Raw genomic sequence first — 27,920 nt, forward strand, 5'->3', positions numbered from 1 at the left:
CGTAAACGTTGGTTGCAAAGAGGCGTGTCATCTGCGGTCGATTCAAATTAAGCACTGCAAAGCTTAGCAACGCTTGTCACGACCGAACAAATGCCAAATTGTGCAACAGCGTTTATTTTTTCCCTTTTTACAGGGTTTATTTTAAATATAAATTGAAGCCTCTTTTTTTGTCTTTATTTTTATTACTTTTCTTCAATGTTCAATTTTTCTTAAATGCAATAAATATTAATTTTGCTTGAAAGCTAAACTGTTTTCATATAAGTGACCATTCATGTGTACAACGTGTTGCCAATCCAAGATTGCTTTATTTGTGGTTAGAATGAAGCTCAATAATGCTTTTTGCTTGGCCGGCACCAACCAAATTATTGAATTTGCTCTATGCTTTTGGGCAACCTGCAACCTTGCCATACTGCTGCCCATTGGGGCGTAGTGTTGGGAACGATATACATCTTTGAATCCAGCTTTCACTTGCGCGTCTCTTTTGCTTCCTATTTCTCTTCTCAACAATTTCCAACTGCTGTTTATTCAACCAAAGCTTACTGCTGCTCGATTGATTTGCTTACATTGTCTGAAATTGTAATACACTTATGGAACTCCCAAACAATGCAAAGGGTGAACAAGAGCAAAATACAAAAAAATTATTTTAATGGAAAATAGATTTTTGAAAATATCCTTTGATTAATACATATGCAACATTTAACTGACTGCTCTGTTAGATGTGTAGATGTTTTGTCTTAAGAAACAATTATAAAAACAGTAATTCTGATGCAATTCAAATGTTACTAATTAGCATTTCATAAGATGAGTTCTCATGAAAGTCAGGAAGTAATTTCAAATATAACAGAATAATAAAAAAAATCACTATAATTTTGTAAATATCATATTAAAATTCAACTTAGACGTTTAAGAGTAAAAGAAGTTTCTGTGAGTTTTCAAACTTTATATTTTCATCATTTGAAAAGTAACAGAATATAATGTAGTGATGTAATACTTTCAAATTTGCAAACAATGTATATATAATAACGCTTAGTAAGAAAAAGTTCATCTTTAAAATGTATAAAGAAATAAATACATTTTTTACGTAAAGTTATGGATTAAAAAAATAATAATAAAATTGATGTAGTCCAATCATTAGATAGCTATTTGTGTTAGTAGAATTACTGTAAAGTAAAAATGCAAAGAAATAAGAATAGCAATAAAAGGCGTAGATTTGGTCGATTGGAGAAATTTTGAAATTAGCCACCCGTTTTGGCTTCAACGCGAAAACTGTATTTTGTCATTAGCAAGTGCGGATAGCAAAAGGCAAGAATGTATCCTTAGCGATGCATTGATTGTGTTGAAATGTTTTGATTTAGAATAATGGCACTTTCATCATCTATTTTCACCTCAAAAGGTCTAAATTGCGCGTCATCAATGTTGTAAGTTCTCAACAGCTGTGCTGCGGAACTGCCGTTAAATGACTGGACAAATAGCTGCAAGTGAGACGAAATGCGTTTCATGCAGTCGCAATTTCGTCGATTGTTGTACTTGAATTGGAGCGGCGGTTATAGCGACGTCCGATTCAAGCTGTTTTGTGGACGGGCGTGATCGATGCAACCCACTCGAACTACGACAACCATTTAAACGTGGCCTCTTCAAGCGGCTTAGCCAAGCAGTACGGCTGATGATCGTTCTGTACTATGCGCCTGTCAAATTTAGGAGACCCATTAGTGAACGACGGTCGAGGACCATGCACTCGACCGCCTTAAGTAAACTCCACCCACGCACGCGTGATCTGCTAACTGCACCCAAATATGCTTTTCATTTGCGTATATTTAATATATTTGCACCATCACAGAAAAAAGCAACAGCAACAACAAAAGTGTGAATATTTGCTATAGAAATTATGCAATAAAAAAATCTTTTCTGTTTATACTCTATACTGTAATTTCTGATGAAATTATTTCTCAACTTTTGCATCTATATATTTCTGCAGACAGTATTTCTGAAAAATGATGAAATTGAAAATGAATGCAATGCAAATTTTTCTCAAATAAGCCTTCTGACACTGTTCATTTTTATGAATAATAATATCAGCAGAATTGCACTGATGTTTCTACAATACTATGCTTTGCTTTTAAAATTGTCTTTTAATTTCTACACCCTAACTGTACAAACTTAATCTTCTTCCTTTTTTTACACTTTTTCTAATTAATAAACCGTATACTAAAATTTAATCATGCATAATTCATTTTCTAAAGTAGTATTACAACGCTTATGTAGAATGCACAAAAAAACCAGCTGCTTGGATAAGAATATTAAACTTTTTAACTTATAAATAGTATTGCTGCAAATTTACAACTTTTCTATAATGGAATTTAATTATCATTTAATGAACTGAAGAAATTAGATGACTTTTTAATAAATATGAAAGTTTTATTTGTATTTTGTACAAATACAAATTACGGTTGTTGTGAAAAGGGATAAGTGTGAAAAATAAAAAAAGCAAGCCTTTGTAATAATGTGACAAATGGTAAGTTTATTAAAGAACAGGTCAAGCGATTTAAGGGAAATGAAAGCGCAGTGATGTCAATGTAGCGGATCTACTTCCGTTCGTACCCAAATGACCTTAGTATCATGCAATCGGTTTATCTCTTTCTCGCAACCGGGTCGTACTTTGTATGTTAGTTGGGGTCAAGGCGCCAAGATTTTCTTTGTTCTTTTAAGGCAGATGGCAAAGTGGCCCTACCGATCGTTGACAAGATCAAGTGAGCCGTTACGCGGCCGTGTCGAATGGTCTCTCAGCTTGCGTAAGCCGTCTTTTTAACCAATCACACATCAGCCTTACCACTCCTCTTCCAATTGTCCTGATTGCTTGATTAGGCAAGTCTGTTCATTCGCAGAACGGACAGACGTTGCGCTCATCCGTCCTTCTAAACATTTCTTAAATTTTTCTTTTTTTGACAAGCAGTCAGCTTGAAGATGCATAGCCCTACTGTGCTCTTCTCTGTACAACTTGACAGGCAAAATGCTACAATTCGAGATTTAGCGCAAAATTTCAACTTCAATCCTATGCTACCTATAATCAGTCCAAATTTGTATCCGTACAATTGGTTGTACGGCAGCACACTTCTTCCAACCTTAAATGCACAGCCTCTTAACCCTTACAATTTTGGGTTATCATTTGGTAAGAAATGCTTTCTTAATTTTAATAAATGAATGCATTATGTAAACGTGAACAATTGTAGGATTAAACAGTCATTTACTACAGTGGGCCAACTTCAACGCAGGATTAGAATTTTTCCTAAGTCAAAACTCATTGCCTGCAAAAAGTTATCCTGAAAACAGTTTTTGCGTGGAATCAATACTTGCTTCAAAATCTTTTGATAGATCAGGTGAAACGTCAAAGAAGGAAGAAGCACAGCCGGTAGTAGAAGTCCAAGTCGAACAGAGTTTAGACGCACCATTAGTAGAGTCTAAAAACACGGCAACAGCTGCTGATCGGTTTCAGGATGGTGTTACAGTTGGTTACACATATGATGCGTTATTCATTTCTGACGGAAGATCTAAAAGAAGATTGAATAACGCCGGTGATTCTGAACGGCATCGTTACACATGCACACAGTGTGGAAAGACTTATGCAACTAGCAGCAATTTGAGTCGTCACAGACAAACACATCGTTCACTTGATAGTTCATATGCAAAAAAGTGTCCCGAGTGTGACAAAGTTTACGTCAGCATGCCGGCTCTTAGTATGCATCTCCTCACTCACAAGCTAGAACATGCTTGCAAGGTAACATTAAAAAATTTTCAAAGTATACCACTCTGTGATGAACATTGAAGAGCACAGCATTTTAATGTATACTGTAACCAACCATAGGTTTAGTTAGCATGAGACGCTTTTCAACCAGTAGCAGATGTTACTTACAGATAAAAATTAGCAGCTGTAGAGGTGAAAGCGTTGGCACTATATTTTCTTAATTTCAGTAAGATTAAGTCACCGGTGTGCAAAGTTGTGTATAGGCGATTGACTTTTAATTTGTTACGTAATCAGACATTTGCATTTGAGCACTTATGAGAGAGATATGATGATAGTCTGTAAATGTCACTACGTTAGAAATCATTTCGACTTCCAAAAATAACAGATCAATAAAAAATTAGGACGTCAATTTCTAAGTTTCATCAAATTTTGGTTGAAAAGAAATTTTCTTATTTCAAAACAATCCTCAAATGCATTAAAATTTTTGGTATTATGTTTTACTTAGTTTTCATCATTAATTTTTTTGAATTTAAAAACATATCTAAAGATTTAATTAACATTCATTAATTATGAAATGAATCTTCAAATTTTGAGTAGCAGATGTTTTTGAAAGAAAATGAATGAACAATCAGTTCCATTTATAAAATATACAAAATCATATCATAATTTTATATAACTTGCCATATTACAATTTTTAACAGTAAAATTAGTCTTTGTGCATGGTAAATGCATTTCAAAATTTATCTTCCATCTTGGATTACATAAAGCACTACCAGGATGCTGCTAGAGTGGGATTTTTTGGCAAAAGTGTTAAAGCGCTTTTTCAAATCATTGCAATAATCATTTGATAAAAATAGTATTGCATTTCATTTCTCACTATATAATTCACTTCACCATGTTAACTTGATTCTGTAAAGTAATAAGCAGCATTTGTGCTACTGCAGTTTACTGTAAAAATTTAAGCAGTGTATTTTTTTAATGCACTGAATTACATGCTACAAGTGCAATTTATGAAATGAGCTAAACAAGAGTAATAGGAAGTCTGTGATTGCAAAATTACAATGACTGTGCATGACGACTTAATGATATAAAACAAAATAAAATTAACTGCTTATTCCAGCTGACATCTAAAGTCAAAATATTCATATAAAAGTAAAGTTTATTAATGAAGTAGTTCATCTTTCTGTAGTGCTTTGTTTGATGAGTATTCTAATGTTATGGTACTTTTCATAACGCCCATAACTTTTTGACAGAAAGAAGAGGTCATTTTTCACGATTTTTCTCTATAGACTAAACTGCTCATTGACCTTTAAGCATTTAAATGTTCTATTTATGGTAAACATAAAATTACTATGAATTTCCTCATTTCAATAGTTCATATGTTGCGTCTTTGTACTTTTTATGATGTGATTCAAATAGTATTTCGTATGCACGTAAATATAAATGGTATTTTTAGATATGCGGTAAAGCGTTCAGTCGTCCATGGCTTCTCCAAGGCCACATGAGGTCACACACTGGTCATAAACCGTTTGGATGTGCTCACTGTGGCAAAGCATTTGCAGATCGTAGCAACTTAAGAGCCCACATGCAAACGCACATCAGCCAGAAGCGCTACAAATGCAAGCAATGTGACAAAGCTTTTGCATTGAAAAGTTACCTTGCTAAACATCGAGAACTGAGCTGTGCAAAGCCAAATGTTAGTGATGTTGACTTTTCTAACTAACAGTTCAATCAGTGCATCTTGTTAGTTGTCTTTCCCGTGAAAAGCACTGAATTATAATTTTTATTTGAAAAGGGATAAAATATGTTTATTAGAATTTTTCATTTCAAAATTTTGTTTCGTCCTATTTGTTTTTATAATGAGCACAGTATATCTGTATTTGAAACCTGATTTTATTCTAATCTGTAAGCACAAAGCGATATTACATAAGCGCATCACTAGAGATCGCTTATGTACTTGAAATGAGCAGTTTTGTGAATTTTTTACCTGGTTAAGCATGCAGTCATGTATATTTAATGCAAGAAATATATTTACTTACACTGTCAAAGCGACCTGTGCATTGTGTGGTGATTGAAACAGAAGAAATTACGTAAAACTTCATAGAGACCATAAGAAGAATGTTCATGTGATTTATACAATTTAAGTAATTTAAGTTTAATTTAAGTAAATAAGCAAACAAGAAAAGAATAATGTCCACAAATTTAAAAAAAATTAAAATTTACCGTGAAAGTATTGTAAATTCTGAGGTGGATCAGCAACAAGTACGACTGCTTTCAAAGAACATTTTATTATTACTGCAGGATAGAGTGAAAAGCATAAGAACAAGCTGTCAGCTAGTGACTTAGAAACAGCTGCTTAATAATTCATTATAAAATATATTTATTAAATAAAGAATTATTAAATTTAAAAAGTAAGGAGCATACGAGGGAAAAACACACAGTGAGTAACGAGAAAATGATTAACTAACCTAAAGCTAATGCCCAGAAACGCTTTCCGCCCGGAGCAAAAAAAATTTGCATACATGCATAACATAGACGTTTGAGCAAACAACGCTGACTAGTATTCAACGCTTGCTGATAATTCATTGCTATGCAGAGCCGTAGGCCACACCCTTTCAACAAGAAGTTTATACAAAATGGTACATAGATGTCAAAATATTGCTCTGCTGCAACCATTCAATTTGAAATAGTTTTCCACATAACCTTTGATGCTTAAATGCATTTTGAGAATCTACTTGATTATGTAGCTAATTACAATTAATTGAGTAATTCATGAATGAAATTAACTACTGATTCTGATGAGCCAATTTGATGAACTATTTCCAATTTCAAATGTACTGCAAAACTGCGGTGCATTGACAGACGTGAATAAATAATTAATGAAAAGCAATAGAATGACATAAACACCTTTACATCTAATAATAAATGCCGAGTTAGCGCCACAGAATTTCTGAAAGCGCAAATAAAAAAGAACTCCTGCTTTTCTCTTACTGTACCAAATGTCAGGTTTGTCATAAAATCAAGCGCATCTAACATAAGTTTTTACATGAGAAGCTTATAATGATAAAAAACATTTAATAAATAAATAAATAAATAAATAAATATTAAAAGTTAAATTTGAAGTCTTTTATTTAAATTTGAAGAATTATAAATGCTGTACAAATCACAATGGCATTACATATGTAACTGTTGTTAAATAAAAACTTATCAGTAAATTTATTAAATGTTGACAATATTTTTACAAAAAATTAAATTTAAAATTATTATTAATTAAATAGTTACACAATTTGAATATTGCTTTAAATAACTATCAGTTCCAGCTTCAAAGTTCATAATTAACTTTTGATTCGGTAAAAGCTGTGGAAAAAGTAGCTGTGATACGTGTTGCGAGTTGCATTTCTTTTTTATTTATTTTTAATGTAACAAGATTGAAACTGAGATAAAGCACAAGCTACAAAGCAAAGTTTTGGTGAAATTCGGAAACGTTTTATTTAGACATCTTATTATTATTGTTTATCCAAATGACATTAATCAACAAAGCAATTCAAATTAACGCGCATGACATGTTAGCAAACGTGTTATTTATAATGAAAATGTTCATAAACGTTCGATTAATAAATGCAGCACAATATAGTATATCTTGAAATGAATTTTTTCAAGTGTCAGTCTAATCCTGTGTCAAGAACTTGGCCAATGACAAAAACGTCACAGTTGTATAAGCTTTTAGATTCATTTAGTTTAAATTGCTGTCAGCTAGTGAGTTAGAAACAGCTGCTTAATAATTCATTATAAAATATATTTATTAAATAAAGAATTATTAAATTTAAAAAGTAACTAATGAAACAATTAAAGCATGGAAAAAAATGTATATTCTTAAATGAATGAATCGATTTCTTTAATTCTCAGTCTAATGATTGCGTATAACTTATTATAACACAACAAAAGAACGATATTTGATATTTGGATACTTAAAAACAATCAGAATTATCTTCTTAGTAAACTTCAGCTCTATTCACTAAGGTGATAAAGAAAAGTTTGCTTTTTTTGACCTATATGTGAAAGTCATAAAATGGCCAGAAGCTGTTTTGACCAACAATTAGTGGTATTATTAGTAACTAGATGGTGACCGTTGTTTGCCAGTTGCCATCATACAGATTCAGCTGAAAGAAAGAAATTGAGTGAAAGGAGGAAAAAGCTTCAATGCAGCTGGCGTCCTATAGCAATGGCATGACCGGACGTCTGGCATGGATCTGTGTGTGGCCGGCCATAGGCGATTAGCTGAACAACGAAAAGCAATGAATAGAAAACGATGTGAAGAAAATAAATTAGGACTCTGTGAAACAATCAGGCAGTAAAAATATTATAAGCAGAATTTTATTTCTTTTTATTATTTCGATTGCTCAGTGAAAACAAATTGATAAAGCAAAAGCAACTTTTGATATTCTACTCTAGACGTGCTTATCTAGTGGTTTTTGTTTTCAAAAACAACGCTTGACTGAAGTTGAAGAAACAAATACTAGCTATTTCCGCCGAATAAGATCAAAGTAACTGAATCGAATCATTTTTCTTATCTATTATCACCATTACGTACTTATAAATTTGCACATACACATTATATACACATATATATGTATACATGTTAATGAAATTCATTGTCTTATTGAAAGAAATAATAATATTGTAAATAGTAAAATATAAGCACAACTAAAAGAAAAGTAAACTGAACAAACTGTGCAAGCATTTTACATTCGATAGCTGAATGAATAAAGCAGTTTTTACGGTTTCAATTTCTATATGCAAAGATGTACTTACAAAGTGTCAATTGAATTTATTTCGAAAATTGGACAGTTTAATTAACATTTCGATGTCAGTGAGAAAAGCTAAAAATCAAAAAAGTATTCCATTAAATGCTAAATTTGGCAATGCAGATCTTATTTGCATAAAGTTACTTCAAATGTATATAAAAAGTGTGCTGTATTAAAAAATTTTTTCTTCTTTTTGGTATGTCAAAGTTTCGAATCGGAATGATAATATTTTCAGAAAAATTCACTAGCTTACATTATTAAAATAATTTTTACATAAAAATATAATGTGAATTTTGTTTTGTTCAGAAGTGAAGAAAAGCAATTAAGCTGCTATTCAGTATTGGTGAATCAGTTATTAAAATTTGAATAACACATTTCTATCTAACATCTAATGACAAATGGTATTTATTTGTTCGTTTCAACTAGCGCATCAGTTTGACGGCGGGCTATTTTGCAGTTGAAAAATTGCTTCATCTGAGTAGGAAGATGGTTGATTTCTTTTTGCTTTGATCTGCTAATTTATTCGCTTTGCTTAACAGTACGCAGCTGGGACAAGGTTTATTTGTTGCCGACACAGTTGTTTTGCATTTCTTTCAACTTCCCCCTTTTGAAGATAAAAATTTCAAACAAATTTGTCATAAATTATATTCTCTAAATTTGCTACTTTAATAAAAGACTTTACCGCTTCGGTTCTTTTTCTCTCAACTGAATGTGTCAACAGCAACAAAGCCATGCTAGCAAATAACACTTTCAGAAATTCTTACCAGAACATCAAATCACATATTTGTTCTGACATCTATCTATCTATCTATTTATATGCATTTATAATAATAATTGCAATTTACATCTCTGCTTTGCATTTTCACACATTCACTCACATATAACTGCTTCATTATTAATTATCTGTACTTTTGATTATAAATAATAATAATAGCAATAGTCTAAGACAACGCTTTTATTGCAAATTGCTAAATAGCTTTCACTTCTGCAAATGATTATGATACAGTTTTAATGAAAAATTGCTTTACTGCTCATTTGGTTGCTCATTTCAAATAATTTATAACTGATATACAATAGCCAAGAAGAAGAAGATCATTAAATGAGTTAGTAAAACAGTTTGCATTGAATTTTTGCTTTATATAACTTTTTCTATTCCTTATTATTTAATTTAATAGAGTTTTATTTCTTTTATTAATTATTGCAATAAGCAAATGTTATTCAAATAAAAAAATTTTAATAAAATGTGAAATTGTATAAATAAGCATTTGCAGGTTGCATGCGATCTGAAATGGACACGGCCGATTTTATTTATTCTAAATCATTTTTAAAAAGTTAATTTCTAATCTAAAGTAAATGTGAAAGTCTAAGCAAAATATTGACAACTTCAGTAAGAAATAAGAAGTAGTCAACGTTTGAGAAAATTTGAACTTTGCAGTTTTGCACTCAGTACATTCAGTATATATATATATATATATATATATATATATATAGTGTATATATGCTGTACTGGTAAAAGTTTATTATGGAAAAATTTGGAGGAATAAGAAAAGAGAAAGCCAATATTAATGCAGAAATGTAGTTCAGTTTGAGGATTTTATTATAAAAAGTTCTAAATTGTTTACAATAAAAGTGGATTGGTATTCAAAGAAGTAGGTAGTAGCGGCTCTGCCGAAGAGGCAGGTTGAAAAGAAATTTTGCCTATCAAATTTCATGACTGCAGTTGAAGGTCGTAAACTGAGATGCTTGTCTCATGATTGAAGCTGAACTAGAAGCTGCTGTAAGCTTCAAAATGTCTGTACTTAAAAGCATTCTGATATATGACAATGTGAATAATTTACAATAAAGATACATTTGCCATTTAAAATCTAACAGTTCATTAGTTCATTTAATCACTCAAGCATCAGTTAATGTTCGCATCTTTTTGAAATAAATCTTCTAGACAAGAAATTTGCGTTTTAGAAAAGAACCTTTTCAAAGAACTTTCCGAAAGTGCAATTTATTATTATTATTAGTTAGTGGTAACAATTTTCAAATCATCAAAGAGTTCAGTTTGAGTAATTTAAACTTTTTTCTGCTTTTGAATTTCCAATTGCGAGCATTTAATGACTTTTCAGCAAGAACTAAGCATTTAAATTTATTTTTCATCTTAAGTGTCAGTTGTTATTTTCTTCTTTTTTACACAATATTTCCAAAGTAGTAACTTGTTTATTAACAGCAGTTAAAAATTTGCAATTTAACCAAAATATTGAAATTAAAAATGAATCCCAATAGAATAACCCAGGTTAATATTAATATCTAGTAGTATTTGTAAGGAAATTATTGTTCGTTTTACGTTTGAAATAGATAAACGTCTTCATCCTGCATCAGCCTATGTCAAAGCAGACCAACAAACGCTTGCTTCTTTTACTAATTAGGGTGGTAATCAGTGACTGATGCTAGAAATTTTTCTTCTCACTACCAACTTTAGAAACAAATAAATTCAACATTTCAATTGTAAAGAAGATTTTGATCCTTTGCTGTCATATTGTTTCAAAAGAGAATTCCGTTTAACGTTGAAGCTGCCGTTTGATCGGCGCCAGTTGGTCGCCTGTTGACGTAACATTCTTTATCACTTTTCATGAAAAGCAGTAACAATTTTCAACAATATTCATTCATTCACTCAGGCAGTGAGTTTGCTACTTATTCTTTGTTCTTCATTCCCATTAAACAGTCGCTAGGTAGTTCATAATGATCACTCAGAGGGCTAGTCTTTACTTTGTTCCGTTTTACATTAATCTTTTAATCCAACTATAAACAGTTGGTTAAGAAGCACAAAGTAAATTGCAAAAACTTTAACTCCCTTTCAAAATATGAATTTCATTTTAAACTTTTCGGAGTGTTTCCTGAAATTTAAAATAACAACCATTTTTTGTAAACAACATTGATGAATTAGTTTGCTTTTGAAATTACGTTTACATACGCACATCACAATATGCTAACCAATTTTTGTTGAAAATGAACCGTTTATCAATAAAATAAGTTTCAATATTTAGTATAATTTGGTCGTCATTTCAACTCTACATCTTACCTTCAAACAACTTGCTTTTTTAATGAATTCGATATATCAGTTTCAATAAATATACCATCAACTATGCTTTTCCTTTCAACTGTGAAGAAAGAAAGGCAACAGTGATAGACAATTTTTAGCCTTTCAGAATGGAGAAATTTAAAATTACACTAGTGCTTCGAATACAAAAATGATAGAAAAGCATGTTTTCTTTGTTTCCAATGAAATATCACACACAACGGTAAATCAGCATTGTAATTTTTTGAACTTTTCTTTGCAAAAAGAAATTTAACATCTAAATTGGAGGTATTTTTGTGGATTGGATAGTGAGTTAGATTTACATTTCTCACAACTGCACAAACTTTTGTGAAATTTGAACAAGTACATCCTAACATTCAACACATTTAGCAACATCATTTTTCTCACATACCGTGGGAATTCTTTCAAAGAATGGCAAACATTACATTCTACCTGGGTGAAAAAAATATTTTTTTGGAATATTTCATAAGAATTTAAAAAAGAATATAAATAATTATAACGTTAATCATTATCAATCGTAGATTAGAGGAATATGGCTACTGCTAGTCGTAAATTTTGCTGCTGGCGCCGCCGTATTATCAATTGAGCATACGACTGGCAAACGTTGATTGGTCTTAAATGACGCTTAAACATGCTATTGGTTATTTTTGAGGCAATAGCCCAACAGCGCGGCTGTGGATCAATTCTTAAGCCGTGTGTTCGAGCTGAATTACTTTGTCGAACAGTTGTTCGTGTGGCTGTTGCTGGTTTTTGTCAACACCTCGAGTTGAGTAGCTACGACGTTGGAGACCAACTGACTTGAAGTTTCTGCATTTATTTACGAGAGGTACAAACTACTTCTCGACAAGCAAGGTGAGCATTTAACAGTTGTTACATCAACCGCACCATTGGTGCGTACAGTTGGTGCAGCAGAGCACGCTGTGTTTATTCGAGTTTGATATTTTTGACTAGCCAGCTGCAATTCCTAAAGAAACTGGCGCGTCAGCCGCGCCCATCTCACTGTTTGTGGTTATTTCAGATGAACACAGATATGGCTGGTTGTCAGTATGATCCGATTTATGGATATTCTTCGAATTTAACTCAGACATCACGTTTGACTACGTCTACAGAGTTTGCTAATTTGGGTCCTGCCCCAGGAAATATTACTGCTGCTTTTCCTAATCAAACAGCTGTAACCGCTGCTGCTGACTACGCAACAATAACTCCCAATCCATATGAGGCAACTTCGCTTTATCATCGCTATCCGTATTACAATCCATATTCGACTGGACCTCCTACATTTTATCCAGATTTGGCTTCGTTCACTAGCTCAGTTCAAGCTGGAAGCCAAAAAGCTCAAGAGTACGCAGCTGTGCCAGCCAGCTTACTGGAAGCAGTCGAGCCTGCCGCTTCGAAAAAATCTTCGACCGGCTCTAGCTCATCTCAACAGTATGGCCAACAGCAACAAGCGCAGCAACAGCAACAGCAGCAGCAACAACAACAACAGCAACAGCAACAGCAGCAACAGGCGCAGCAGCATTTAGGTGCTGGGGGATCGACGGAACGTCGAATCAAAGAAGAAGTGTTAGATGATGCGCTGCACGGTAAAGAGTCGCTAACTATGACCGATGCTGAAGAGCACATTCCTCATGTGCTGGCGCCGTCCACTGATGGACACCAGCCACGACGATGTTTGCTTTGGGCTTGTAAAGCTTGTAAGAAGAAAACAGTTACAATTGACAGGCGTAAAGCGGCAACAATGCGTGAACGTCGTCGTTTGCGCAAAGTGAACGAAGCATTCGAAATTCTCAAACGACGCACCTGCGCCAATCCTAACCAACGTTTGCCCAAAGTAGAAATATTACGAAATGCAATTGAATACATTGATAGTTTGGAAGAAATGATGCATGGCGCCGGAAAACTGGGTAAAACTTTAGCTGGAATTGCTAACCCATCGCAAATGCCCCCAGCTAATGTGTCACCCAACGATACTAGTACTGGTGATTTTATTGTAAGAATGTTTGTTTGTTTGTTTGCTCGTTCATTTATTTGTTGCTTATAATCAGTGATACATGGATGGACATTAGTTTCAGGCAACTAATGGAGGACCCTTTTACCAAGCATCTGACGAAAAAGTTCTGACTGTTTTCAGTGATGTTGAAGTGAGTGCAGTGTCTATGCAGGCTCAACAACAGCCGCAAGTGCCTGGCCAAAGTCAGCAATCGCAGCAGCAACAGCAGCAGCAGCAGCAGCAGCAGCAACAACAACAACAACAACAGCAGCAGCAGCAACAGCAACAACAGCAGCAGCAACAGCAACAGCGCTATGGAAATAGCTCACGTGGAAGCAGCAGCGGAGATGCAAGTAAGAAAGAGGCAGCTTTGTTATTTTGATGTATGCGTGCAAACCGAACCTAAACGTCATTAGGCTTCCGTTATAGAATGAGCTTATGCCACAGCAGTTGTTTAGCATATCATAGCTAGTTTTTTCACTCTGTTCAATGTGTAGGTCAATGGTGACAGGTGAGCATTCTTTTGATCTACACCACACGTGGTCCATTCAATCACGCCGGAAATTGGTGACAAGCGCGGCTCGCGTTTCTCCATCGCCTGCTTACTTCTTTAAGCAACTCAACGATGATGATTCATCTGCGCTACTGCTTCCAGTTGAATCATTTACCTTAATGCACTTTTTCCATTTAATACGTCATAGTATATATTCACCTATTATAATTCCTTTTTTATTTCCTAAACTTGCCTTCAAGTCAACTTTGTTCAAGTTATAAATGATACATCATTTATCCATTTGGTAAGCCGAATGATGAGAACCATTGTTCCGTATGTTTTCTTGAAAAATCTTCAAAGGCATTTTTACATTCCATTGGTTTTTGATTGAATTCTATATTTTTATCTGATATCTTCCATTAAATTTGATATTTGAAAACTGACTTTTCAAATAATCATAGACTATCTATGATTTCAGCCAAAACAAAAATACCATGCATGTGCATGACTGACAAAAAACGCAAATAAATACTACTACTGCCAATACTACTATTACCACTACAGTTACTACCAATATTACTACGACTATTGCTACTACAACTACAACAACAACAACTACTGCTACACTACTACCACTACTAATAATACTACTACGAAGACCACCCCCACCAGTACAACTACTACTACTAGTAGTAGTACTAGTACTATTATCACCAACTTTTCTAATTTAGCGGAATAGAAAGCAATGACTCTTCAAGAGTTTAAAACTGTTATTGCAGCAAATAATATAAGGAAACATGAAAAAGCAAGAAAGTATTCTGTCAAATAGTGTTTTAAGATTATAATACAACAAAGTTGCATTTACGAGCTTCTGCAATTTGCAACCAAATACGGTTAACAACAGCAGCCGTTAACTAACCGACAGTTCTATTTTTGAAAGCAAAATTTAAATTTTTTAATTTGCCTAAAGGACAGTGAGACGCAAAAGTATTAAAATTAACATAGAGACATATCTGAACAGTAGACAGAGTTTAAAGCAGTATTTGTTTTTTAGTATTTGAACAAACAAACACCAACAATGGTAATGAAAACACGGCTGTCGTTTCAAGTTTGGATTGCTTGTCACAAATTGTGGAAAGTATTAGCACGAAAAAGCAAAATCATGCACTTGGAGAGAATGGGTTTGGAAGTAATCAAATGATAGAGCTCGGATCTCCAGCCACATCTGATGAAGTTGGCGTTGGAGGCATGATATCACCAAACTCCAACAATGGTCGCAGTCAAGCAGATTCCATGAGCAATGACGACGACGATGCTGTTGATGGAGAAAATTCATCTCACAACTCTCCACAAGCATCCTCTGACCAAATGCAGAAGTGAATATAACAACTCGTGAAATAATTTCATCAAACATTAAAAAAAATTTTACTGAAACATGACGGAAGAAAAGATATCTTTCAATTTAATGAATGCATTTTGTTACTGCGCTATTTTTTAATAGGGCATTACTGTAACTCATTTTTATAGTTTGCAAGTTATTCAAGGTTTGTTTTCAAATGCGTGAGTATCATTTTGGTCAACTGTAATCAAATTTTATGTGAATTCTTAACCATTCAGTTTTTGTACATCAATTTATTTATTATGTACATTTTTGCTGATTTTGAATGCTGTTTTGTTGTACGTTTTGTAACGCGGATGATAACCATATCTCTATAATCATAATACATAAGGAAAAGAAAAACTACAAAAACAACGTGTTATTTATTATTCATGCAGTTACGAAAGTACTATTTTAATATAATGCTTCTCATATTAGATTTGTTGGAATGTTACTGTGGAAATTGCAAGTGTGGATCGTGTTGATGTGATTTACAGTAATTGTCGTTTCATTGTACGCTACTTCTTTCAAGAAACTGTTGCTTGAAAAGTAAATAAATGCAAACATTTTAGCCGACACTAAATAAATGAACGCTAAATGTCTCAATAATTTGCATCAAGTAACAATGATTTTTTGAGTTGAAATATGTGTTTTTGAAAAAAGTTGCAAAATTAAGAAATAAATAATTATTGAATCAAATATATATTTAAATTCTCAATCGTTAAAAAAGTTCTTACCATAAAAAGTACAGCAATCATCAGTAACAATGGAAGGCAACAGCAGCAAACTTTGAACCTGACATAAATCATAATCTTCTTTTCTGAGCTGAATAAGCAAGCAAAAATGAGAAACTACATTACTGCTTTTTGTTAACCATATTTTTCAAAGCGTCAGTGGGTTGTTTCAATTTGCTTCGGTTTCAAAGGATTAAAGATTAAAGATTAGAAACCGTCGGCTTATCACTACTCAAACTGAAGCAAAATCTTTTATCAGACACTGCGATTATCTAACAAATTAGCATTTCTTATAATTTATTTCTGATATGTTTCATTTCCGCGATAATTATTGCGCTTCTATCTACTGCTGCTGCTATACATCGTACCATACGAATACGACAAGATACAAAAAAAGTCAACAACCGCTTTACTTAAATGTACCTCCAAGAAATCCACAAAAAACATTAAAATAGATATGATGACAAAGTTTCCTGCGTTGCTGAGAGTAAAATAATGCATTAAAAAATATTCTTTAAAAGAACCAAAATTTTGTCACAAAATAATTGTCAAACAACATGCAATGAGAAACTGTTTCAACTGTTTTAAACATGCAAAACAAGTGATAACAAAACGTAGTCATTTTTCCTCCAATTATGAACAGTATAAATTTATAAATCCATTTCTTCAACATCATCAGTCTTCTCTTTTCCGTTTGGCACTTCATTTCTGGCTAAAGTTTCTTTCAACTCTTCCAATTCTTCCAATGAAGTAACATTTTCAATAGCTTCCTTCAAATAAATATTAATTCAAATAACAATAAAAAAACATCACTTCTGTAACCTTTATCATTTCCATTTGTTCTACTGTGCGGTTGGATTCCACTGAATCTTCAACTTCTTGCGTTATATCAGTCATGCTTTCATCATCGAATGCCAAAGCCATTGAAAACGTTGCCTTTCTCACTGAGTTCTTCAAAAATTCTTCACCATCACTACTCGTGAAGAATGCATTTGCACTTTCTCTTTCCTAAAAATCATCAACTCTTTAAAAATAATTTAAATAAAAAAAACAACATTTTAAAAATCTCACCCTTAAGCGCACACGTCTATAATCCAGCACACGAACCTGAGGAATTTTATATATGACGAAATCCCGGTAATGCGCTACACGAGTAACTGGATTACCAATTAGACTTCAACAATAATAATAACAATAAAAAAGAACAATTTCCCATTACAAAAAACAACAGTAAAAATTATACAACAAAAATACCAAAGATGTTCTAATCTTTGCAGCTTGGATAAAGGTTCCAATTCACCCAATTCGGCTAAACAATTGTCCGTCAATACCAAAGTTTTTAAATAAGGGAGTGAAGCTCCGAAACTATCATCGACAGTACTGCAGATATATAATAAAAAGCATAACAAATTTTCAGTGTGACTAATGCATTACCTAATTCGATTGTTGGCCATGTAAAGTGTCTGAAGACGATACAGTAAAGGAAAATTTTCCAATTTCACGATGTCATTATTACTAAAATTCAACGTTTCGAAAGTGTCCTAAAATAAAAATAAAAATTACATTACACTTATTAATCGAATTATATTTAACATCACAAACCATAGTGGTGCCCAAATTTTCAATGCGATGAATTCTCGCATCTAGAAAAAAAATAAAAATAACAAAAATATCTGAAAGCAAGCAAACAAAGTTTACTTTGTAAGCAAAGTTCACGTTCTCGTATGACATTGAGCAGTTGAGGACTGTCGGCGATCAAATCTGAAGTGAGTTTAACCATGATCAAATACGTACAACGTCCACAACCTAAGTCATCTTAATATGAACATCAACGTTAATATTCAACAGATGTTACAAAATATGAAAGCACAGTTAGCAACTAAATATACTGCTATAGAAATAAAACACAATTCAGCAATCATTTATTTCCGGAAAGCACATCAGATCAGTGACGAACACTGAACAGTCATTTTATCCTCTAAAATATTAAGCGCATCTCCGCTAGAATTTGATTAATGCAGCACAGCGAACAAAATTCCACCAATAGCCAAGCCATAAATTATCAAGGGTGGAAGCCAATGCTGAAAAAATGCCAACACACTAAAAAAGACTTCAGTAATAATAATAATTAGTTTAAAATTATTAATACCTGACATAACGGCCTTTGAAAAACATCAAAACGCACAGTTTTAGCATGTTCCAATTAGCATTACGACCGTACGGCATTAAATTCAAAGCCAGTGCAACATGAGAATGACAGTTATCCCAAAATATGTTGTGCTGCAAAATAAACACCCACTATGCCATGAACAATATAATAACTCAGATCAAATTAATACAATAAAATCACCAACATAATTGCAGATATTGCCTATGCATTCAGTGTGCTCCTATAACTTTTAAGAAAACCTACTTGACGCGATCTATATTCGTTCGATGCCATACGTACACATCTATCCCATTGCTGATGTTTGCCCAAAACCATGATCAAATCGCATTTGTAATAACGACAAGGCTTGCCAAAAGCCATATGATCTTCCTAAGTTATTACAAAACTTTAAACATTAAAAAAATCAATGTATATTTTTAATAAGCATCGCATCTTTAATAATTGTTCCAAATTAGCACTTTACATTTATACAAGAATTAAAACCATTACTATAATAATTAAAAATCATTTTCGTCAAAAAAAGTTATTATAAGTTCAGATTAAAACATTTCTTTTAAAGTAACAGATACACGCTAAACAACTGCCGTAACATTACTTGGTCAATAATATAATAAACCTTGCAAATCATTAAAAAAAGCCTAAACGAAATACAGTAAATTATACCATAAGCAACATTGATTGAATGAAAATCTACTTTAAGACTATTAATTTCATGGAAAAACTAATGTAACTTTCCAGTTAAAATCATCCTATTAAGAATACTTCTTCGTTTGAAATCACTAAATCGTAAGCTTAGCCTAGCAGAATTTCTCTGAAATTGAATACAAACATGCACTTTAGAACAGCAATTTATAAGAGAGATAATTTAGCCAAATAAAACTTCTCTTTTATATTGCTAAACGAACAAAAACCATTTTAACAAACTTACCGAAACATAACCAGATGTAGAAAAATCGTGGATGACACCGGTACTCAAAGCAATACCCAGATGGCCAATAAATGGTAAAAGCCAACTAAAATACTTATAATTCAACATTCATATTATTTCACAGGAACAAAAATACTTACGAAATGAAAGGTATTGGCGTCCAAACAAGGCATAATGGAAAACGGTTGTTCTTCGCGTCCACTCGCCCATCAATCACTTGAGCACTTTGTTCCTCTTTGTCCATGTACTCACAAAACTAAAAATTACAACTATCAATTGTGTAAACCAAAAACAGAAATTACGTAGGGTCTCAAATTAGAACTTTAATTAAGATCAGAACAATAATAAAGACATAATATTCACGTGCAAACGATACAAAAGTGCATTTTTACTGTATTAAAACATAAAAATTGACTAAAATTTAAGAACAAAAGAATACGCTTTTAAAAACGTAACAAAAGTCTAGATGATAATATTTTAATATAGAATTGCGAAACTAAATTAACTTGAACCAATCTTGCCAAGTTTGAAAACAGAAATTCGTTGCTAAAAGAAATATAAGCTTATCTATAAAAGGCATGCCATTAAATTAACTTACAAAATAATAAAAAATAATCAGCCATGCATGGTTTAATTAGCGAACAAATAATTTAATTATTAGGCATTTCATCTCTCAATGATGCCAAAAATATAAAAACAAATGACTAGCTTGGCAGCATCTCAAAAAGCACATGAGCATCTTTCAGCAGACGCTTTAGCTAGCTGCTGCTCAACAATGTCATAGTGGTCTAAAAAAAGAATAAAAGGCTACAGTAAGATTTAAACTTTACTACACGTGATATTTAAAATTAAATGGCTTTTCATTGTCATGAACAATATTAATATTAAAGACTGTTATTCTTTAATGTTTTAAACGAATAATTATTGTCAAATAAAATAAATTTACATCGATAACAGCCATTTCAAATTTTGTAGTGCCCTCTTTTCTAATTTTATCTAAAAGTTAACTTAAAAAAGTGATACAATTATATTAATTATTGAATAAATTAATTTTAAAATAAAATTTCTCCCTTCAAGCTTTTAAATAAAAATAATTCTTTTGTAAGAAGCATACTGTAACTTAATTTATTACTAAAGTTGGGCATTTTATATTATGCAAGTAGTTATTTTCAAGGTATTATTTTTCACAAATATGGAATATATACATAATTCATAAATATAAATGAAAAACGAATACACTGAAATTCGAAAATCAAAAGACTGACAGTTTGAGTGTTATTAGGCTAAAAGTTATAATTTAAATATACTTAACATTAAATATTAATGGTAATTGCTGAATTATGATGAGTTTTTACAAAATTATTTATCCATGCATGAGCGTCCTTTTGCTATGTTGCAACTTGACGTGTAAAGCTAATAACGCTTCAAAATCCTACAGCAAGATGTCAAACATAAATCTATTTATAGAAAATGCATACATAAATTATTAATTCAATTTGAAATAGTTTTTTAAATGTAATTTTATTTAAAAAAATTAATTTTTTTATTGTTTTGATCTAGTTATTTATCATTTGTATAGAAAAATGGTTACAACAATTTTAATTAACGTTTCATGTTGGTTAAAAATTAGAAGTGTTTGTTAGTTTCGACGTTCCTGCATAAAAAATAAATGATGAATTACACTTTTGATAAGTTCAAAATAATAATAATACAGCTATTTTTCATTTTAAAAAAGAAATCAGTTAAAACTGCAAAATGCAAATTAATATGTAGACAACAGACAGTTCATACTGGTAAGTGCTGCCCGCAAGATGACAGTGCTAGTCACCGGGTCATGTGGGCAATGTCGATCGCGATGAACTTGTCCTCGCTGTTTAAAAACACGACAATGTGCTTTAATAATCACATAATCAGAGTTTCAGCATTTATAAGTACATAAGCAAATCCTGATGTCTGGATGAAGCAGCTGTTGGTTTAGAAAACCTACAACATATTCTAAATTATATTATTATTATTATTATCAACTTTAGTAATCTTTGCATTTATTCTGGCTAATAAAAATTTGGTAAGTTTTTTAACATACAATAAAAATATATTCATACTTTCACAATTAAAAAAAAGATGTAGCTAAATATTGATTACATAACTGCTGTTGGCTTATAGGAAAAAAGGATTCTGTTTTATAAATACATATTATATATAAACATATAATATGATAGCTTGAGACAAAATACCTATTTATTAATTATTTTCATTTAATTACTTAAATGTTTGTTTTTACGTTATTTGTTTAATTATGATAATATTACTTTTATCTTCGTTTGACATTTCAATGCATGTATGTTTGATAAAATGAAATTTGCAGATTTTATTTCATTGAAAATATTAAAATATTTCCACAACTGCCATTTTATGTGAAATGTAAAACAAAGAAAGTTATTTTACTTTTCAATTTAAATATAATTTACATTTTAAAATTAAAAAAAATGTTGAATATACAAAGGTTTAAAAATTTAGTTCAATTGTATAGATAAGATTTTTGAAGTACGCTGACACTAAAAATGTCAGAACGTTGTTTGTTGTATTCAATGTCAAATGATTTTTATTTAAAACATTGAACTTCACAGTTCACCCATTTTCATCAGTTCTTAAACTAATTTTCCATGTGAACTATTTGAAATTTCTTCTGTACATAATTCTTTCTCCAGGCAAATGCAAGTACAATTTTTTTTCTAGATCCTATTTCTTAGAATTAAAATTCTTTCATTGAAAAAAAATAATAGAAATTATAGACGCAATAATTATATTTTCAATCTTTTAAAATTTTTATTTAATGAACTGTTCATTGACATGTACAATTTAAATGAACATTTGAAAGCTTTATCAATACGTAATATTTTAATATAACTTTATGCAAATTTTTGAAATATTTAACTACGAAATTATTTTTATCCAAATAACAAGACTGTTTTGACAATTTATTTAAACATTTTATTTAAAAAACAATAATTTGGAATAATACTTCAATGGTGGAGTTTTTTAACGGATTTCACTAATTTGTAAATATTGAATTATGTTTTATTAACTATACATGCTTTTAATTTATCAGCAAATTTCAAATGCCTAAATAAATATGAATATATGCATATCATTGTAAGAGCAATATGGAATGTAAGAAAAGGATGCATTTTGAGGGGGTGCCGGTTCATGTAAATCGTTACGGGGTTTTAATTTAGTTCAGTATGTAATTGAAACAGATGTAATGTAAGTTTTTGCATGTCTTCAATGATTTGCAAGCAGGTAAATAAAGCGCGTGCAATCCTATAAAAGGAGCGGCCTAGCTAATAATGTACCCAATATAGGCTTAAATGAAGGCGGTGTGAGTAATTAGATGGCACGTTGACCTAAACAGAAAAATGTGCAATCAGGTGATGACATGTTCTGCACAGATAAAGTAGAGCGTTTTATGTTAAGATCACAGAGGTTCTTATTGTGCATGTTAAAGGCGTTGTTACTGAAACAATAATTATTATGGATAAAGTTCTTATTTAAAAATTTTCGTTTGTTTTAGAGATAAAGATCAAATATGCATTTGATGAGAGTAGTCATTGTTTCTTTAATAATATATACTACAAGCTCACATAGCAATCGGACAAAAAGACAAAGCAGAGACTTATGGGGAAATCATGGAGTTTGGTCAGAAGTGGGTCTTCCGCGATTTTGGGAGAAACAAGGCCATGAATATTTTGGTGTTGTCATTCGTGGTTGGCAATACTCAAAATGCGGTGACGACTTTAAAAATTATTAATTCTTTCCTTCTTTTTTCAAACATTATCTGAAAATTATTACATTTCAGCATCAGAACGATGGCGAAATTATTCTGTTGATGTGAAAAAATTAGTAATATGGCCAGAATTTCCTCGTTTTCCGGGTCCAATATTTTTCAATGCGACGGTTTCAGTATGTTAAATTAGATACCCAACAGTGTGCAAATTAGTGAGCTTTGTTATTAAAAAAAGGTTGATAAGCCGCTTCCATCGACTGGTATTGAGTTGGAGTTGGAACTTCGTCACGCTGTTCTCACGTCGAATGGGCAAAAATATTATGAAGTGATTCCATGTTATGGCTGGGATATGTTCACTGGTTGTGGTGGTATAGGCTCCTGGTAATTAACAAAAAATTTTTCAATATTTTAAAGTTTCAATATTTTTATAATTTAGCCGTTACTGTGATGTTCTCACACAGTGCAAAGAAGCAGTTAAAGTAGCGAAGAAATTTATAAAAAATGACGCTCTTCGTCAAGCTCTCGAAGAACCACAGAACATATGCCCACCTCCAAAAGGCGAGTGGACAATTACATTTAACATGGTTTTCCGTTTGAAGGATTTGCCAAACGGATTTTTTGGGCCATTACAGTCGGTATGCGACTACATAATTATTCATAGAAATATTGTTCATGTGTTATTGCTTTTTAGAATGAATATTGGCTAACTTTTACATTTAACGATGCTCAAGGTCAGCCGCTAGCATGTGGCCGAATTTGGCTTGATGTTTGCAAGTATCGACTTAACGATCGAGAGCAAAGGTGCCTCAGAGATGATTCAGTTTATTCCAAATTCATCTCTAGCCTTGGTTGAATGTCCAAAAGCGAATTGTTTAAATTTTAGTTGGTTATTTTTTTTTCTTTTTTGTTGACTGCATTTCTTTCTTCATTGTTTATTTGTGCATAATAAATGATATTTCAAACGAAGCTGCTGCTTTTTCATTCATCTTTAGTACACCATTCGTTGGCGCGGTGAATTTTTTCCTTATTTAAGCAATGTTCATTGTTACGTTGAAGTGAACAATTGAGTAATTTTGCTTTTTATACAAATAAAAATCATTTTCTAAAATATGCTTTTAAAATGTAAGTTAGAATGATCATTTATGATTCATTCAGAATATTCAAGAAAAGAAAAGTTCATTTTTTTAAATCTAATGGGATTGCATTTTTAAAGGATTTTTTGAATTATTAACAAATATTCGCTCAGAAAAAAATCAGTTTTTTTAATAAGTTTATTACAGTTTAATCCTTTAAAGCAGTGGTTCCCAAAGTGGGGTTCATGGAGAAATTTTCAGATGTCCACTTCTTCATTTTATTTAATTTCAATTGAAATTGCTAAGAACTGTCTGACATAATGCGCGATGCTTCATTTACACATTCAGTTCATTCTATCCAATACAACAACTACTCTGGTTTAAAGTCCGCTTACCGTAATCCCTCCTTTTCCCTGCACATCAAATGAACTGTAAGGGGTCCACGGTAACAGGAGGTTTACCGAGGGGGTCCATAGCCACATAGCTCTGAACTTTGGGAAACATAGCTCAAAAGTAAGTTGAATTATGCAGAGCATTCACATCAAATAACATGAAAATATTTTCAGTGAATTAAGAATACCATTATGAGAATTATGCATTGCTTTTACACTTGAGTCTATTAAATCACAAAATGATAAAACTTTTTAGACGTAATACGCATTAAATAAGCCAGGAACAGAATTAGCTACATTATCTGCATATTCCACTTATGCATATCTAATTTTTTTAACTGTCTCAGAGGTTTTTTATCATTATGCAAATGCTTGTATTATTCTGTTTTCCCGCTTTTCAGAAATGCTTGTTTTATGTTTTTTTTTGTAATTTTTATTAATTTATTTTCAATAAACTAGTTGATCGTTGATATAAATATTAATGCTGAACGTTCGATTGTTGTTCTGATTTATTGTAATCAGTATACCGTTAATTGCGACACTGTGTTATGCTTTTCTTGACCAACTTTGGCTTGTTGTCAGACGAGTTGAAATATTTGCTTGATTTCGTTTTCAGTTGGCTTGTTTGAGTGATTTGTTAGTAATTAGTACAAGACCTACATTTGATGCAGTTTATTGTTTGAAGGACAGACAAAATAGTAGACGCTATTTTGCTGATCAACTAATGGTAATATTAATGAAAAACTTTGATATTTAAAGTTTCTTCTTTCGGGATTTAGCTTGCGTTCTTGGTGGACATGGGCAATATTGGGCGTCATTGCCTGGATCACCAACAGGACCTGGAGGTCCATCACGACCAGGTCGTCCAGGATCACCTCTCTTGCCCGCTGGTCCCATTGGGCCCGTTTCACCAGTTTTGCCAGGAAGACCTGCCATTCCAGGGAATCCGTTTGGTCCGTTTGGTCCAGGCTCACCTCGCGGCCCTTTGTCACCAGGTGGTCCTTTACGACCTAATGTTCCATCTTTTCCAGGAGCACCCATTGGGCCCACTTTACCAGGAATACCTGGTTTTCCTGGAGGTCCAGGTTGTCCTTTGGGTCCTGGCTTTCCATCTGGTCCTGGTTTGCCGTGCAGACCTGGTGGTCCTTTGGGACCCTAAAAAATTAATGTCAACGGATATTTAAGCAATGATATTAAATCAAATCAAATCACGCACAGCAGCTCCGGGCTTGCCAGGCGCACCAATGGGTCCAGGTGGTCCGGGTGGGCAGTATCGGCATTTTCCATCAGGACTTACTGGAACTGGTGGAAAATTTCCGGGAAGACCAGGTATACCGGGCTCGCCATCAAATCCAGTTTCACTGAAATCCGATATAATATCGCTCGAATTTTAGCAAATAGCACTTAAAATATATACCCATCGACGCCAGGCTCTCCTGGCAAACCAGGCGGACCTGGTGGGCATGGATTATCCTCTTCGCAGTCTAAATGTACAGTTGCAGAATAAAAGCTGAACACTTATATTTCATCGAAGCAAAGTTCTCTTACTGCACAGGCCGCTGACTTGTCGAACAACACGATGCTTGGCATTTAACGACACAGCTCTGCCTCTGATTTCTAATTCCTTTAGAATATCTTCTGCAATTATCTATAAAAAAAGAAATTTAAAACAAACATAAGAGTGCAATTTAAAAAGATATACATTGAATTCGTCCATATCGATTCGAATATCCATACGAACGCTGTCTAAACGTTGCATCAACATTGGTACAAATATCAGACAGCAAAATAGTGCGCCAATGCTGAAGAAAACGGCCGAAGCAGCCGCTACAGTCGACGACATTGCTTTGCACGAGCAGAAAGGGGAAAACAATCCACCAAGAAGCAGCAACTACTGAAAAGCAGGCAAAATGACGCTTTATATTTAACTGTTTAATACGCCCGTGGCAAGACAGAACAAGATATTTCTAAATCTTCATGGCCGTCCAAGTTGTTACAGTCTGTTTCTTTTGTAAAAATGGGTGCGGACGGTTGATTGACTGGTAATCGACCAACGTGGAGATTTGTCTCCATGTCGCCCTGATTCGTTGATGGCCTTTTTGGACCGGTTATTATAAAGTTTTATAAAGGCTATTTTATCTGGAAATTAATCGACTTTATTTGAAAGGTAAGTGAAATTTTGAAAAAAACAAGCCACTTGGACGATAATTTGATGAGAGAATGTTATGCTTGATGAATGGGAAAAATGTCCACACGCATACTGTAGCAGCGTTTGAAAATAGGTCTTCTTTTTTTACTACTCGTTTGTAGCGTTTTAAATTTCTTTCAAAAGGAATTTCTGAGGAATGTTGCTTTTTGTTAAAATTGTTGTTCACTACTTTTAGGTGTACTGTTGCATTTTTGAATTTATGTTTCAAAACTTATTTTTACTACTACATGCATCAGTGATCATCAGCGGCATCAATCACTAGACATTTTTAAATCAAGAATCAAAATTATATTTGCCTAAATTAAAATTCTGCGATAATAATAATGATCAATAACAGATGAAATAATCTTATTTATTAAATTATGATAAAGTTCAGTTATGGCGTAAAATGTAAATTTTGTTATCTGTGCATTTTCAGCAGAAACTAGTGATTCTATTAAAAGCTTATTTTATTCAATTGTCTGCATCAGCATTCAATTATATTTTTTATGGAAACATAGCGGAAATTAGAAGTGAACGTTTTGTCATTGTTATCAGAAAGCATACTTTATACTTTCTAGCAACTGTTGAAAACACAAAGCAGTTGTTCCAAGCAATCTACTATTTTGCATTCCAGTTTAGTAAGTTTTTATGAAGCATTTGATGCATGTTGTTTTTTGAAGAAAATTTCGTCTTGCAATTAATCAATTTTGCATGAAAAATGTTAAATAATATTTATATATTCATTTCAAATAAATTTTTATGATGAATTGATTTTTTTTATCTCAACGGAAGTTTCAAGGCTAGTCAGCTAGCTAGCCAGTGCTTTTATTTTTCACTTTGATGTTCTGTTTTTCTCATACTTGTGTTATTTTTTGGTTTTGTTATTATGGTTAATAATTGTGAAAGCACTGCAAACTTATTAATAATATGAATGGCTGAAAATATGGAATTAACAATAACAAGAACCGAATTAACATTTTGAACAAACAAAATATTATTCACACCAATAGTAGCAGTTGCCGTAGCAAATTTTGCGATCGGGTTCTAGCTCAACCGTTTTTCATCAGTTTGATGAATTTCACTTTGTATTTATTCATCAAATTCTTCATAGCTATAATTCAAATGTCCGTTTGCGTTAGATGCAAGAGACATGTATTT

At 32.5% G+C, this 27,920-nt stretch overlaps 6 protein-coding genes across 6 annotated transcripts; 3 read left to right on the forward strand and 3 right to left on the reverse strand.

The window, feature by feature from the left end:
• Nucleotides 1–2,961: 2,961 nt before the first annotated feature.
• Tsp_09509 (transcriptional repressor scratch 2) lies at nucleotides 2,962–5,462 on the forward strand. The gene is made up of 3 exons (XM_003371246.1): nucleotides 2,962–3,166; nucleotides 3,228–3,772; nucleotides 5,196–5,462. Exons 1-3 carry the CDS (start codon nucleotides 2,962–2,964, stop codon nucleotides 5,460–5,462), a joined length of 1,017 nt encoding a protein of 338 aa, XP_003371294.1.
• An 8-nt stretch (nucleotides 5,463–5,470) lies between these two features.
• Nucleotides 5,471–7,136, reverse strand: Tsp_09508 (hypothetical protein). Its single transcript, XM_003371247.1, has 5 exons — nucleotides 7,080–7,136; nucleotides 6,647–6,689; nucleotides 6,208–6,405; nucleotides 5,963–6,094; nucleotides 5,471–5,508 (listed from the first exon to the last, which is right to left on the reverse strand). The coding sequence occupies exons 1-5, from the start codon at nucleotides 7,134–7,136 to the stop codon at nucleotides 5,471–5,473; spliced, it is 468 nt and encodes a 155-aa protein (XP_003371295.1).
• Nucleotides 7,137–12,647: 5,511 nt separating this feature from the next.
• On the forward strand, nucleotides 12,648–15,492 carry Tsp_09507 (cuticle collagen 1). Its single transcript, XM_003371248.1, has 5 exons — nucleotides 12,648–12,941; nucleotides 12,970–13,057; nucleotides 13,153–13,619; nucleotides 13,702–13,822; nucleotides 15,167–15,492. The coding sequence occupies exons 1-5, from the start codon at nucleotides 12,648–12,650 to the stop codon at nucleotides 15,490–15,492; spliced, it is 1,296 nt and encodes a 431-aa protein (XP_003371296.1).
• Nucleotides 15,493–15,751: 259 nt separating this feature from the next.
• Tsp_09506 (U2 small nuclear ribonucleo protein A) lies at nucleotides 15,752–21,650 on the reverse strand. The gene is made up of 18 exons (XM_003371249.1): nucleotides 21,632–21,650; nucleotides 21,114–21,215; nucleotides 20,269–20,318; nucleotides 19,463–19,578; nucleotides 19,323–19,407; nucleotides 18,638–18,763; nucleotides 18,374–18,504; nucleotides 18,266–18,324; nucleotides 17,923–18,039; nucleotides 17,827–17,867; nucleotides 17,659–17,765; nucleotides 17,296–17,398; nucleotides 17,047–17,232; nucleotides 16,896–16,994; nucleotides 16,670–16,705; nucleotides 16,440–16,496; nucleotides 16,228–16,315; nucleotides 15,752–15,822 (listed from the first exon to the last, which is right to left on the reverse strand). The coding sequence occupies exons 1-18, from the start codon at nucleotides 21,648–21,650 to the stop codon at nucleotides 15,752–15,754; spliced, it is 1,593 nt and encodes a 530-aa protein (XP_003371297.1).
• A 1,108-nt stretch (nucleotides 21,651–22,758) lies between these two features.
• On the forward strand, nucleotides 22,759–24,500 carry Tsp_09505 (conserved hypothetical protein). The gene is made up of 7 exons (XM_003371250.1): nucleotides 22,759–22,805; nucleotides 22,959–23,107; nucleotides 23,179–23,282; nucleotides 23,342–23,457; nucleotides 23,543–23,741; nucleotides 23,798–23,926; nucleotides 24,387–24,500. Exons 1-7 carry the CDS (start codon nucleotides 22,759–22,761, stop codon nucleotides 24,498–24,500), a joined length of 858 nt encoding a protein of 285 aa, XP_003371298.1.
• An 824-nt stretch (nucleotides 24,501–25,324) lies between these two features.
• Tsp_09504 (putative nematode cuticle collagen N- domain protein) lies at nucleotides 25,325–26,414 on the reverse strand. Its single transcript, XM_003371251.1, has 5 exons — nucleotides 26,274–26,414; nucleotides 26,120–26,219; nucleotides 25,989–26,055; nucleotides 25,788–25,932; nucleotides 25,325–25,726 (listed from the first exon to the last, which is right to left on the reverse strand). The coding sequence occupies exons 1-5, from the start codon at nucleotides 26,412–26,414 to the stop codon at nucleotides 25,325–25,327; spliced, it is 855 nt and encodes a 284-aa protein (XP_003371299.1).
• Between the last annotated feature and the right edge of the window lie 1,506 nt (nucleotides 26,415–27,920).

This window comes from Trichinella spiralis, assembly GCF_000181795.1.
Source record: "Trichinella spiralis strain ISS 195 chromosome Unknown Scfld9, whole genome shotgun sequence".
NCBI classification, from domain to species: Eukaryota; Metazoa; Nematoda; class Enoplea; order Trichinellida; family Trichinellidae; genus Trichinella; species Trichinella spiralis.

Excerpts from the sequence above, each read along its gene's own strand:
- Tsp_09509 (XM_003371246.1), top strand. The coding sequence starts at position 2,962 with ATGCATAGCCCTACTGTGCTCTTCTCTGTACAACTTGACAGGCAAAAT. Across the intron at positions 3,167-3,227 it reads CAATTTTGGGTTATCATTTG|GATTAAACAGTCATTTACTA; the intron begins GTAAGAAATGCT and ends GAACAATTGTAG. Across the intron at positions 3,773-5,195 it reads AGCTAGAACATGCTTGCAAG|ATATGCGGTAAAGCGTTCAG; the intron begins GTAACATTAAAA and ends TGGTATTTTTAG.
- Tsp_09508 (XM_003371247.1), bottom strand. The coding sequence starts at position 7,136 with ATGCAACTCGCAACACGTATCACAGCTACTTTTTCCACAGCTTTTACC. Across the intron at positions 6,095-6,207 it reads TTTCTGGGCATTAGCTTTAG|CAGCTGTTTCTAAGTCACTA; the intron begins GTTAGTTAATCA and ends TGAATTATTAAG. Across the intron at positions 5,509-5,962 it reads GAATTTACAATACTTTCACG|TGCTTTTCACGGGAAAGACA; the intron begins GTAAATTTTAAT and ends ATTATAATTCAG.
- Tsp_09507 (XM_003371248.1), top strand. The coding sequence starts at position 12,648 with ATGAACACAGATATGGCTGGTTGTCAGTATGATCCGATTTATGGATAT. Across the intron at positions 13,620-13,701 it reads CTAGTACTGGTGATTTTATT|GCAACTAATGGAGGACCCTT; the intron begins GTAAGAATGTTT and ends CATTAGTTTCAG. Across the intron at positions 13,823-15,166 it reads GCCGCAAGTGCCTGGCCAAA|TATTTGAACAAACAAACACC; the intron begins GTCAGCAATCGC and ends TTTGTTTTTTAG.
- Tsp_09506 (XM_003371249.1), bottom strand. Across the intron at positions 18,040-18,265 it reads AATTTATGGCTTGGCTATTG|ATGACTTAGGTTGTGGACGT; the intron begins GTGGAATTTTGT and ends GTTCATATTAAG. Across the intron at positions 17,868-17,922 it reads ACGTGAACTTTGCTTACAAA|ATGCGAGAATTCATCGCATT; the intron begins GTAAACTTTGTT and ends TTTTTTTTCTAG.
- Tsp_09505 (XM_003371250.1), top strand. The coding sequence starts at position 22,759 with ATGTTCTGCACAGATAAAGTAGAGCGTTTTATGTTAAGATCACAGAG. Across the intron at positions 22,806-22,958 it reads TTTATGTTAAGATCACAGAG|CTCACATAGCAATCGGACAA; the intron begins GTTCTTATTGTG and ends ATATACTACAAG. Across the intron at positions 23,283-23,341 it reads TTTTCAATGCGACGGTTTCA|GTTGATAAGCCGCTTCCATC; the intron begins GTATGTTAAATT and ends TATTAAAAAAAG.
- Tsp_09504 (XM_003371251.1), bottom strand. The coding sequence starts at position 26,414 with ATGTCGTCGACTGTAGCGGCTGCTTCGGCCGTTTTCTTCAGCATTGGC. Across the intron at positions 26,220-26,273 it reads TCGATATGGACGAATTCAAT|ATAATTGCAGAAGATATTCT; the intron begins GTATATCTTTTT and ends CTTTTTTTATAG. Across the intron at positions 25,727-25,787 it reads CTGGCAAGCCCGGAGCTGCT|GGTCCCAAAGGACCACCAGG; the intron begins GTGCGTGATTTG and ends TTAATTTTTTAG.